Source organism: Lagopus muta, chromosome 13 (genome assembly GCF_023343835.1).
Source record: "Lagopus muta isolate bLagMut1 chromosome 13, bLagMut1 primary, whole genome shotgun sequence".
Taxonomy (NCBI): Eukaryota; Metazoa; Chordata; class Aves; order Galliformes; family Phasianidae; genus Lagopus; species Lagopus muta.
The window spans coordinates 12200440-12213575 of NC_064445.1; the positions used below are offsets into that span (position 1 = coordinate 12200440).

The 13136-nt window shown below is 46.3% G+C and overlaps 1 protein-coding gene across 7 annotated transcripts in view; it reads right to left on the minus strand.

Annotated features, from left to right (window-relative positions):
- Window positions 1-403: 403 nt before the first annotated feature.
- Window positions 404-13136, minus strand: part of NEXMIF (neurite extension and migration factor) — a 121399-nt gene continuing 108666 nt past the window's right edge. For all 7 annotated transcript variants that reach the window (XM_048959994.1, XM_048959993.1, XM_048959996.1 and 4 more), the window contains 3 exons: window positions 9422-9546; window positions 1725-6009; window positions 404-1042 (listed from right to left, as the gene is read on the minus strand). In XM_048959994.1, coding sequence (XP_048815951.1) covers window positions 874-1042; window positions 1725-6009; window positions 9422-9497 — 4530 coding nt within the window. In that variant the 5' untranslated portion in view covers window positions 9498-9546 and the 3' untranslated portion in view covers window positions 404-873. The remainder of the gene's footprint in view (window positions 1043-1724; window positions 6010-9421; window positions 9547-13136) is intronic.

Sequence of the window (13136 nt, forward strand, 5' to 3'; positions counted from 1 at the left end):
AGGCTCTGCATCAAAAATATTTAAGAAACTACTCAAAGTAAAAGTAAATAGCAATAAATGTATGAAACATATTAGTTCCGTTTTTATAATTATTTTAGAATTTATCCCAGGTTATTATAAAATATATAAAACTGAGATACAAAGAATTAGCAATGTAACTTTGCATTTCAAATGCTCTTCAGCTACAGGTTTTGCTTTAAGAAAACAGACACTTGAAAAGCAGCTGTTTCGTAGTCTCTAGATGCAGACACTCGAGTTCCTGTCAAACTTACCTGGAGTGTTTTCTGAACTCCTTCACCATTTCAACTCTCTCCTATAATGAAACTCAACATTTCACCATTATGTTTTTCTGCTCATGGTTTTAAAGAGAGGACATTACAATTTCCCAGCATCAGTTTCAAAGTTCCTTGTTTCTTTTTTTTTTTTCCTTTTTTTTTTTCCTTTTTTTTCTTTTTCTTTATGAGCTTTAAACCACAGGGTGAATCCATGAAATGAGGTAAGTAAATTTGGCACACTTTTAGTTATGTCCATAAAACTTTTGGTAAGTTGTATAAGTGAACAATATTGTTTTCATTGTGAGTTACAGGTGCTTTCAAAGGGGGTGGTTAGTACTTAATAACTGGAATGTATCTAGTAAAATCAAAAGGCATAGCTGCAGAAAACACTCACAACCCAATGTTGATAGAGAAGTAAAAATATATACAATACAGTCACTTGTTCATAGTTTGGCACAATTTTTTGTTGTTGTGGGTAATAGTGCATAAACTACTGTACAACAGTATGACTTTTAAAACAGTCTTTCACAGAGAATACCAGATTAGGTTCGCTTTCAAATAATAGATTCCCACAATTTCAAACTCTTCGTTTCAGCACTTACATCTCAACATACCACAAGGCATATTTTGAAAGGAGCCAACGAAAAAAAACCAAATGAAAGAAAGAAACATCAAACGTCTTTTTTCTAGAAAAGGGAGTCTCTTCTTCAAATACAGGAAAAACCAAAAATGTTGTTTCTGCTTTAAGAAGAATGGAGTCTGATTCCCTGCAGAAAAACCAAACATTTTATGCCATCTTAGTTAGCTTGTGTGGAGTCACCACGACAGGATCAAATGTGCTAAACTCTGACACAGGAGATGAAGCTTTATGATGCAGGTTAGGAGATAAACAGCAGAGGGGGCTAGAAAGCACTCAAAATTGCCACATGAAGCTCAATTATGAATGAGTTTTCATTTTCAAACTAAAGAGCCTTTAGTTTAGAGATCTTGGCTTTTGGATGCATAACCTCTTTTTTTGTGTTTTGTTTTTTACAAAATGTTCAAAAAAAAGTCTTTCCTTTTCAAAATCATTAAAAAGATCGCGTCATCTTCCCCCCCCCCCCCCAATAAATAAGGAATTAAAAACTGAAGAAGCCAAACAGCAGAAAAGAGTAGCCTTGTTAGTGTTTTGTGGTTTTTTTTTTATAACCCCAGCCAAGCCAGAAATTGGTCATTCTTTTAGGTAGCTTGCAAGTAATAAGTATTTTCATGCATTTAAAAAAAGAAAAAAAGAAAAAAAGAAAAAAAACAACGGAAAAAAAAAAGGAAAAAAAAAAACCAAAAACTGTAAAAGGGGAATGTCTTTTTCATGCAACTTTTGCTTTCAGGAAGGAAAAAATGAGGAACAGCGGGCTTAGCAGGTAGTAGGAAAGTTAAAGGGGCATTCCAGCCAGTTTGGTGCAGCATTACCTCAGTTTCTCAAAAGAAGCTGTCACAGGTGGGTCCTTATGGGTCTGTTCCCGGTCTGTTCGCTTTATCTTACAGTTCTCATCCCTCAGCGATTTAGAACTTGATTTATGACGGTACAGTTTTTTATGGGTAGGTCCGTTATTGCCTAAAGTGCTCAGGTTACTATAGTTTTTATCAAAAAAGGGAGAGTGAATGTCTGTATTGTACCCAGCTGAACAGTTGGGGCGACCAGGGTCGCAGGTGGCTGCTTTGCCGCTTTTACTCGAGCCCTTGTTGTTCGACTTGTGGTTCTTTGCCACTCCCGGCGAGCTGCTGTTCGCCTTCTTCTTAGACTCTTGGGGCGTCCCTGCTAAAATTTTAAGGGTTTTCAGTTTCAGGCTGTTCGACTCCGGCGATCGGAATATGTCTGGCACGCTGTTATGGTTGACAGGTCCCCACAGGGGCTCGATGGAGGCCATCATGAACCTCTGGACGTCTGCCATTCCCGAGGCGATGTTGGACAGGATGTTGGAGGGCTCCTCGAACTCCCTCTGGTCATCATCCAGCAGGCCTGTGGTGCTCCCAAGGCTTGTTTCTGACCAGGCGGTGCCACCGTCCTTCCCCAGTGCCCATTCTCCAGCCAGGCCGTTGTGCTTGCCCAGCTTGCCAGTGGCGGGGCTGCTGTGCTGAATGCCGTCAGCCAGCCCCTTGGGCGCGGAGGCTGGGCTGGCCAGCTGGCTGACGGCCCTGCTGCCACCCACTTGGGCCTTCTCGCTGCTGAGGCTCGCCGCGTTCTTCCCCTTCCTGGTGGATTTGGGTGCCTGCCTAGAGTTCTTCCCTTGCGGCTTATCGGTGCCTTTGTTGGTTTTGGGAGATTTTTTCCTAGTGGTTTTCTGGGAAGAGCTTTGGTTTGTACCCGCATTCTTGCTGGATGAACTTTTCCTCTTAGATTTCGACACTTTGCTATTGGTGCTAATTTGACCAGATGGCTCATTAAATGTTGACAAGCATGGTCTTTTTTCAAGAAGGCTGACAGAATCTTCATCGTTGAACATATGGAACTGAAACTGGTGATTATTTAAAGTAAACCCATTATCTGCCTGCTCCTCGGTCTGCAGGACCCCGCAGTTCCACTTGACCTTCTCGGAGCTGCTCAGAGCAGCCTGGGCACTCTCCGGGAAGCCCTTAAGGGTGCCCAAGGGCTTGGTGTCGGAGCCAGCTATCTGTGGGGAAAGGTTGGGAGTGTCTGGAGGGGACATCTCCGAGAGCGACGACTGGCGGAACTTATCGGGTGTGAAGTTGGAAATGTCTAAAAGGTCCGTGGACTCCTTCAAAGGGGTTATTTCATCTATGCTTTGCTGGATCACTAGCTTGGGACTGCAGTGGGCCAAGAAATCGTCATTAATATCATCGTCACCATCCTTTTCGCAGGACTTTAAAGAGCTGTAATTGCTAGAACTAACTGACAATGAACCCACTGAATCAAAGCTAATGAGTCTGCCATCATCTGTACTTAGTGTACCTCGCTGGAAATGAAAGCGCCCCTCTCCATTATTAAAATGACACGACTGATAAGAATCATCAGGCTGCACTTGCTGGCTATCTGGCATGTAATTTTTTTGGTAGAGCAACTTGCTGCTATTCAGATTGACTTGAGGGTAGCTAGAGGCCGGGAGGCCATCAGTGCCTGCTGCACCACCAAACTCGCCTGTCAGTGCCGCGGTATCCTGCAGCTCGCCAGCAAATTCCTGCCGGTTGCCCCCAGCAGCCTTGCTGGCCGGCCACACGCTGCCAAAGGTGCTCTGCTCCATCTCCAGGTGGCCAGGAGACTGCTGCAGCTCAGACTCAGACGGCGGGGACAGCACACAGCTCTGCGATGGCTGCAGGGCAGTGAATGGTTTGTCTGCTGGGATGATGCTGGGGAGTGGGTGCTGCTGCTCAGAGGGATGCTGTGCGAAGTATGAGATGCCGGTGCTGCTCGACAAATCCGAAGCGTCTAATAGTGTCTGCAGATACCCTCCGGGGATCAGGGGTACATTGGTAGTGATATTAGCAGATGGCAGAGGCTTGTCTGAAGAGGAGGTGGATGGTAGGAAAGGAGAATTTTTAGCAATCTTATCCTCATGGCACTCTGAGAGATGGGAGCTGTCTGAAGCACAAGGAACGTTTTCATCCTTCAGATGCACTGCAGAGTCCTGGTTTCCCAGAGCTGGGCAACCCTCCGCCACGCTGGCAGCAGCTTTGATTTTCTTACATTTCAACCTGGCTTCACTTTTGAATTTGATCCGGCGGAGCACTTTCCTCTCCGTCCCCTTGTATTCTCGTTCCTGTGATTTGCATTTCACAGCAGCGATGTCCGTGATGTCATTTACGTGTAATCCATTTGCACAGCTGGGGGTGGCAATGGCTAACGCCTGCAGCCCTTTCAGGCCTGCATCCTCCTTACTGCTGCAAGGCTGCTTGTGATCAGAGGAGCAGGAGCCCAGCTTGTTCACTGACTGCTCAATGGCTTTAATTCTTTGAATCCTGTGCCTGTTTGCTAGCTTGCATTTTCTCTTCCGTGGGTGAGGGAGGAACGAAGCATCTGAACCGTTAAGATAGAAATTCTGCTTGTGGTAGAGAGACGATCTGAGCAAATCCAGCCGGCTCTGCTGCCTCTCCTGCCAGAAGCCCTTCAATGGGGCCAGCTTTTCATATTTACTGAGCAGCTCCTCGTTCAGGGTAACAGTTGTCTCGTTGGCATCCACTTTGCTGAGCTTCACCAGCATATGCTTCTCCCCTTTAAACCTGTTAATGATGATGTACTTGATGATAACAGGGGGTTCCTTGCGAGAGACTTTTCGCCGTTTCTTGGGGCACCACTCGTCATCATCCTCCTCCTTGGGCCCGTCCGGCAGCCACTCCTTCTTGTCCAGGATCTTCTCGTTCTCAATGGAGTCCACGTCATACAGGTAGTCGTCACTGTATCGCACTTTCCTCTTTGCCCGCAGCCCATAGTTCTGCTGGATGAAGGAGCTGGAGTGGTCCCGGGACAGGTACCGGCTGCAGTCCTTTATATCCCGCAGCACATCGTAGGAGGACTCTGTGCATGTGCTGTCGTCGCTGAACTCCCCAGAGTCCTCTGTGGAATTCACAGAGTCCAAGAAGTGGCTTCTTTTAGGGCCCACGTACTGCACCACCTCCGTGCTGTTGCAAGATTTATTTAAGGCAGCTTTCTCCTCCTCCTCACCATCCTCTTCCTCGCCGTCCTCCTCCTCTTCCCCCCAGATGATGCCTTCTTCGGACTTGAATTGAGAAGGGTCGGTGGCACCACCGGGTCCCCTTTTCAGGGTGCTCCTGCTGTCCCTTTTGGTGCAGTTGCCGAAGACGCTGGGGAAGAAGTTGAACTGGGCATCCTCTTGTAGGGCAGTGGTCTTCTCCCGCACGTTGTCCTGGAACGACTCGTATCTGATCTTTAAGGAGCAGACGTCGCTTCCCAAGGTCGAATCGTCATCATCAAACATGTAGTTATCCACATCTTCCTCAGAAAACAGATTTACAGAAAGCTCATTTTTGGAGCATAGGTCAAGCAGCTCAATTTTACTTTCACTAATGAAAGATTCAAAATAGCCCCATTCCTGGTTGGGATTTGTTAGTAAGGGTTCCTCACCATTGCATTTGTCTAATAGTAATCCCTCGTAATAATTTTTCTGAGTGGGGTCCTCTGAATCACTGTCAGATTTTTCTGCATCTCTTTTGTCCGCTGCCCTCGATTTATGCATAGGGAAGCTTAAAAGCTGGTCTGAAAGCAGTTGATCCCCATATCTCATGGTTTCTCCTGTGCTCATGCAGTGAATCCCTATATCAGAGACCGAACAGGTGTCATAATCCCTATTTATATCCCCCACTTTCAAGCTTATTCCCGGCTCCGCATCAATGCCGTCCTTTGATTCAATGAAGCAGCCCAGGCAGGTCCTGCTCGGCTGCATCAGGCAGTCTCCGGTCAGGGCGGACATGCCTCCAGGCTCCATCATGCTGAAGGGAGCCTTCTCACAGTCGCCCGGCAGAGACCAGGAGCTCATGCCCTTCGTCACGCAGGACGTGAGGGAGATGGCGTGTGCCGAGGAGTCGTCTGAGGTGTGCTCAGGGACATCGGTGAGCCGCAGTGGGGACGGCGGGCTCAACGAGCAGGGCTTCTTTGCAGGCAGGGCTGGCAGCACACGGTGGCACGCCTGGGTTTCCTTTGGGGCTGCTGTCAGGGCTGGGAAGGCGTCGGTGGTGTCGGCAATACTGTATGGCCTCTCCTCGCCGTCCGAGGTTCGTAGCTCTGGAGCAGTGGGAGGGGAGGAAGGGAGAAAAAGAAGAGTTTACAGATCTTGCAGCCCCGTCACCGTGCTCCCCCTCTCGCTGGGTTCAGGGGGGACTTGTCCCCCTCTGCAGGGTTGCAGGCTGCTTCCCACAAGATCACACTCTCAGAGCTAATTAATTTCATGATGTACAAAAACCAAAGAGGTAAACACTCTGCCCCCCACAGCCAGCTGGAAGAGGTACAAGATTATGTTTAAAAAACGGAAACCATCCGTTCTTTCCTCCTAATATACATACTGTTACCTGGATACTCCCTTTCAAATCTGACAAGGTTATTAAAAAACAAAACAACTCTAATAAAAATGTTCCCATTAACATTTACAAAACTAACAGAAAAATGAGATTCTTAAAGAAACAAAGCATCCTCCTGGCAGTGCCTGCAGCTGAAACGCACCTGAGCTGCTGCAGGGTCACAGAGTTAGGGCTGCTTTAAATCCAGCAGCCTTCCTGCCACTGTCCGTACGGCGGTGGAGAGCTTAAAGCAATTATCAGAATTACTGCTGGTTTTGCAATTCTTTCCATTTTACCTAATCTTTAAAATGTCTTTTGCGTTATGTAAGGTGTTTTGTTTGTTTTTTTTTAGCTTAAGGATTTTTATTTTCTTTGCCTGATAGTAGATTTTTATGGCAAAGTAAAATTATTTATCTGGCTTCTGGCTCAGCAGATGGTATGACCCTTGAAATGGAAATGTCTTTTCATCCATGAACATGCTCTGATATCTCCATATTAAAAAAATACACAAATGTGTAATTCATAATAACCAGAGACCTCTGCTACCCTCAAGGTGACTCCCAGCGCTCACATCCCGGCACGTCTTACCTGTTTGGCCATTTCATGGAAAGCTGCAGGTCTGTGTGGCAGGGCCCTGCTCTTTGTGAGCAGAGGAGCACTGAAAAGAACGTGGAGGGGCACGGCCTGGCCCCACCAGGAAGAAACAGCAGCCTCTCCAACACAGCCGGGACTGGCATGCTCACACAGAGCTGGCAAACATGGGAAGGAGCACCTCGCTACACAGTACGGAGCTGCTCTGCTGCTCGTGTTCCCCAGAATCCCACCGATCTGGCCCCGAAAGCTGCTGCTAGTTCTGGGCTCCTGGTAGCCTCAGGAATGGAGCCACTACTGAAGACTTAAGTCAGGACAAGGAAGCTACAGAATAGGCTTGAACAACTTTAAAAATGCTAAGCAAACCAAATCAGAAATCCAATGCAATGCCTGTAAGCATCCTGAAGAGACAGACTTGCTGGAAATTGGTGCTGTTTCCCTCCCTCAAAAAGGGTTAAAAACCAAAATAAAGCTCATTTCGGGTTCCTCCCACCATTTTTAGATTAGAAATGCAGAGGTGGTATCTTTTTCCTTAAGCAGCAAAACAAATTAACCAATGCACTTCCACCTTACAAGTAAAAAAAAATAAGAATCAGCTTGGAGCCGAGAGGAAGCATGGAAAATTTGAGGATAAAAGAAGACTATGAATGCTGCAGCACTTGAAGAAAGGGGGAGGCGGAGAGCTGAAATTCAGTCTTACACAGAGATGCTATAATATAAAATATACTGTCTGTAGGTGTGTTTTTTTAAGGTTTATACTTGTAGAAGTGAACTTAACTCTTGTGAAATACAAATACCAAAACTTGATCTTGTAGAGGTTTTACTGTTCTAAAATCAGGCATGCAATCAGTGAAACTCCAAAGTAAATAACACTCCAAGAAGACTGCAATTAAAAAAGAAAAACACTGGAACACCAAAAAACCTTTTCAGCTTTAACTCAACAACTGCCCAAAATCAGACAGGCAGCCTTAGCAGAGGAACGCTGATCATCCCACTATGAATCAGCCCCAAAAGGAGGCCCATCCCTGAGCGTGCATTACAGCATCCTACGGGCTGCTCTGGATTAAGCCCAAGCAGTGCAGTGAGCACCAACTTACAGTGAGGGTGAGATGATTCAAGAAGCAACACCCCTATGTCATCAATAGGGAGGTGGTGGCATTAGAGCAACTCGCTGCTTGGGATTCAGCAGCAACTCCTACACGACAGTGTTTAATTAAGATCTGTTTAATTGAATTTCATAGAAATGGTGTCAGGTTCTAGAAATCACCTCAGTCTTTAATGAGGAGGTACTGTCTGCCAGATGAGACGAGGGGAGCGTGGCTAGAAAACCTCCTTGTAGCTCCTGCAGGTGCCACAAGCTGTGGCTTTACATCCTGCCTCCATGTGTGCATTTCTGAATGCGATGGGCTGGCAAAGATAGAGATCTTCAGAACTGCATCGTACAGCAAAGTGCAGGCGTACTCTTCACCTGCCTCCAGCACATGTTGTGGGGACCTCAGGGCACCTGTGTGTCTGGAGTTGCTCCAGGTTTTAGTAATGAATGAGAACAACATTTGCTTCTGTGCATTCTCACTGAGTAAACCTCACGTTGACAAGACAGAAGGATTTGAACGCACACGGCGCTGCGGAACAGAGTACTAGATATCTTACAGGGACCAATTTACACACAGTGCAAGATTTGTAGGTCAATACAAATTCTGAAAAGCCATGAAAGTAACCATAAAAACACAAAGAACTGAAAACACTGAGCTCTGCTTCAACACCAGACTGCTGCTGCACTTACTGTGGCTAGTGACAGGAAGGCCAAATAAACGACACAAAGAAAATGCTCTGAGGAATTTTATTTCATTCGGGTTTTCAGGCAACACAGCCCCTGCTGCTCCAACCAACCTGGTGTTTTTGAAAGCAAGTAAGGAATAAATTACACCAACATTAGTCAGATAGTTGGGGCAGGCCGCTAGAAGAGGCTGGTTGGTCCCAGCAGTGCTGCAGAGGCTCCCAGGATGGTGACCATGACCAGCAGTACGACTCCTGCACACAGGTGTTACAGGCCAAGCGATGGGCTGCAGAACAAAGGTAGCACTGAGCTCCCAGGTCTGACCTTCCCTACCGGTCACTGATAACCCAGCTCTCTTACTTCTGCCCAAGCTCCAACTTGCCCTAAATTTGTAGGAACCGAAAATCCTCCATCAAATCTGCCTGAGAGTGGCTTATGTAATTGTGAAGTGGGGGAAAGATTCCCAACAGAGGGGATACATAATCTCATAAGACTTTTTTCCCTAGGAAACCAAACTAAAATCTATAATTCAAACTGCGTGCGCACAAAAACATTTCCAACCATGCATATGCATGGGCAAAAGCAGTACTTGTTGAGACCTAAAAAGCTGTACATCCATAGCTGGAGTACAGAAAATATCCATTTCCTCTACTGCTCCGCATTGTAGAGATACCTGCAAACCACTAAAATTAAATACATGAAAGGAATTAGAAAAATAAGTTGGCTTGTGAGTTGTCACTGCTCCCTCACGTGCTGTAATTAAGTTCCTTACCATTTTCTTTCACCCCATTAATCAGGATAGTTTCTTGGTCTTCTGAGGCACAATCCTGCTCTTGTTGGTCATCCATCAATTTAACCTCTTTCTGTTCATTCCATGCCCCACTGCATCTGGCCAACCTGCACATTTCCAGAAACATAACCACAGTCAGTACAATTCCCAAAATCAGCTCAAGGAACCGTGAATAAAAAATAACGACAATAAAAATAAACACACAACATTACATGCTGCCCTTGCCCTGCTTAAGAGGACAAATGCTATTTATTTAGGCTATCGTATTTTCATTTTTCTACTTCAAAAGCCAAGTCCAACGCATTTCAGCAGGGTTAAAATGATATATATCCCAATTTCCTTCCTCAAAGTCCCGCTTTAGAAGGTGGAGTGGTGTTCTACACTTCCAAAGCGCCTTTCATGTCACCTGAAATTGCTTTGCAAAAGCAGGTAAGCGTTATTATCCCTGTTTGGCAGACAGGTTAGCAGACACACAGAGAGGAGGGGACTCGCCCCAGGTCTGACAACAGCAATTCCGTGGCAGAGTTGGAAGAAAAACTCAGATGTCCCGAGTAATAACAGCTCCGCAAGCTGCCAGATAGTACTCTCCTCATCCAGGCACTGCCAGGCACGAGAAATTTCACCTAAGGAGCTTTCTGGAATAAGTATCTCCAGTCTCATTTGTCACTGAAAACACTTCTTCACCATCAGAACTCCTTTCTCAGAGAGCTGCTCTCGTTCCCATGCCACCTACCAGCACTCACAGTCCATAACCACATTAAAATTCCTCTTGGTCCTATTTGCATCCATCATTTCTTGGAGGCATCAAACCCAGGATCCAGATCAGGGCCAGGTCCTCTCCATTCCTCTGCTGAAAATGCCCCATGTTGAAATCGCTGCTGCCCAAGGAGAGGAACATGGTGCAGTGGAGAGACACAGCTGAGTCCTGGCACAGGCAGCAGGGAACAACCAGATGAGCGGGACTGGACCTCTTCAACCAGAAATCACAGACCGAATCTGCCTGTAACTTCTGGCAACCTGAACTCAACTTTCACTCTCTCTCACAACAGATAATAGATGGAAGCACTGGGCTTTTTTTGTTTTTAAATCAACATTTGTCAATGCCTCATCTTCCCACAGCGCTCACTGCCCTGGGTTCAGCAGCCAAACTTCATTGATATTCAGATTTGCAGTGAAGCCCTCTTAATTAATGTGAAATCTTTACAACCGTCTTAGTAAGCAAAACCTTCACTGAACTTAAAGATGTTGTGACACCAAGAGTAAGATAAGAATAACAAGCATCAGTAACCCAATTCCTTTGCATATTTAGAAGAATATTTAACTAACCCGCCGAGTTTTACTGCGATGCAAATCCATATTTCAAAGCTCACGACAAATCGCTGGCTCCGGTAAGCCTTCTCTCCCTCGCTGGCACCCCGGGCTGCCACCAAGGCTGACAAAAGGCAGCTGAGCTCAGCTGAAGAGCTCCAAGCTCCAAACCACACACCAGGCTGGAGTACTTACGTGTAACTTGAAGTAGATTAACTTTTAAGCATGAAAGCTGCTCAGTGTTTTTGAGAAACGGCCTATAACATCATGCCTCCTTAGTAACACCGGCCTGTTGAATGGGAGGCTGAAGCAATATGTGGGCCAGCAAGGCTTCTGGGAGCGGCTGTTAGTGGCACGAGAAAGCTTTGTGAGAAGGAAAAGCTGAGTTATTATTTATGGATACCCAACAGACTGTAATTTGCTTGATGGGTTTTGTACACCTTCATGGTTTGTGAGGTGCAGAGACCTTCCATGTGAACTGACTGTAGGTGGGTCAGGCTGCAGTCCAGAGTACTCGGCTATGGATGCTCACACATCTCAACCTGCTGCTCACGGGTTCGCCTCAAAGCACTCAAAGAGCATTTGTGGATGATCAGACTGGCATCTTTACAACACAAACAGAACAGCATTCCTGTCTACTCTGATCTCTGCTGCCTTTCTGAAGCACAGAGGTAATGCTCCAAGAGAGTTTCATCTGTGCCAACTCATGCTGGGGCATTCTTCCTTCCCCAGGGAGCAGGACATGGCACCCAGCAGGCACCCACTGTGACTGCAGTCCCTCTGCTGGGCCCCAGCTGTGGGGCTGGCTGCACTGTGGCACGCTGATAATTCTGGTCATGGTTTTTCCTGATGGTCACCAGCAGATGCAAAGTGAAATGGAGAGGCCATGCTGTAGCACTTCACTGGTGACACTCTGTACCTGAGGGACTTCCACACTTTCCCAGACTATTTTCTACCTTACTGACATGCTGGCCTCCCCTACACCTTGTGGTAATGCACGTGGTACCTTCTGTGCTGTGTAAAATGAACCACCTTTTGCTCAGTTTCAGCCTGCAGTCCTAAAAGGATGGGCTCAGAAATATGGCCTCAGTCCTAGACAGGACTCCGAGTATGACTGCTATATCGATATTTAATAATAATAACATTCATCAAGAGAGTCACAGCAATATTTCACGTGATCCAAATACACAATGTAGATGAGGATACTACCAACCCTTTCTCACTGTTCACTGTTTAACCTATAGGAACCAGGCTGAAGGACAAGAGATGATCCAGAACTTGCTGCAGAAAGATTAATTCTGCACATCAAGTCTCTGCTTAGCAGCAAAACAAGATGAGGCCTATGGCCACAACTTCCATCTACCCACATCACTCAGAAGCACAAGCATCATCTCTGCACCGGTTTGCTGACCTGATTTTTTGCCAGGGTTTATCTGTTTATAGCAATTTGGTGTAAAATGCCACATGTGGCCTGTTTTCAACTGGTAACATAATCATATTAAAATAAGAGCTTGCGATGAATAAAACATAATACAAAAGCAAAAACAATGATTCTCCAATAATGTGGATTTGTCTTTTGCAGTGCACAAAAGATGTCCAGAGAGAAAACTAATGTGGACATAAAACACCAGCAGGCTTACAAAGAAGGATCCCAGGCACTATTAGGAAGGCATCATCCTATTGCCACTGGGACTTCTTGAAGGAGACAGGAGCAAGGTCTTACGTGTGTGTTTGCAGACGCGTCCCTGCCTGCTGGCTGCTTGCTGCTGGGGTGTGACTGTGGTTTGTGCTGCCCTGGGGCTGCCTGCCAGCTGCGCATGTTGGAGGTGGGATCTGCAAGCGAGATGTGAGGGTAGCTTTGCTTTCTGACCCTCATCACTTCTCACCACATGTCACAGACAAACCTCATGGAGACAGCGGGACTCGCTGTGCAAAAGCCAAGCTACAAGCAAGCAGGCAGTTGGACAGTCAGAGACAGAAAAAGACAGCCTATATGTGGGGAACCTGGGTGATTTTTCATCCCATGTTGTTGTTTTTTGGGATGCAAGTGCACAGGAGGGAGGGAAACGCAGAAGGAAAGTTTCTGGTGGGTGTAAACCAAAGACTGGAGAAGACAAAAAGGATGATGATATGCAAGAATGAAGGGGCTGTGCCTGCAGACAACTGCTTGCTCGACTGAAGTACCTTGAGCGTAGAGCTGAGTTCTAGAAACGAGCTGGAAAGAATTGAAAGGAATTCAGAGAGGGGATCTTCAGATATGGCTGAAGAGAGATGAAGTGTAAATGAAACAGACAATTTAAGGTTTGCAGGGACCTGCTGAACAAGAGGACCTCTCCAGAGCACTGTGACGACAGAAGGTCAGCTCCCAAGGTGGACAGGGAGAAACGCC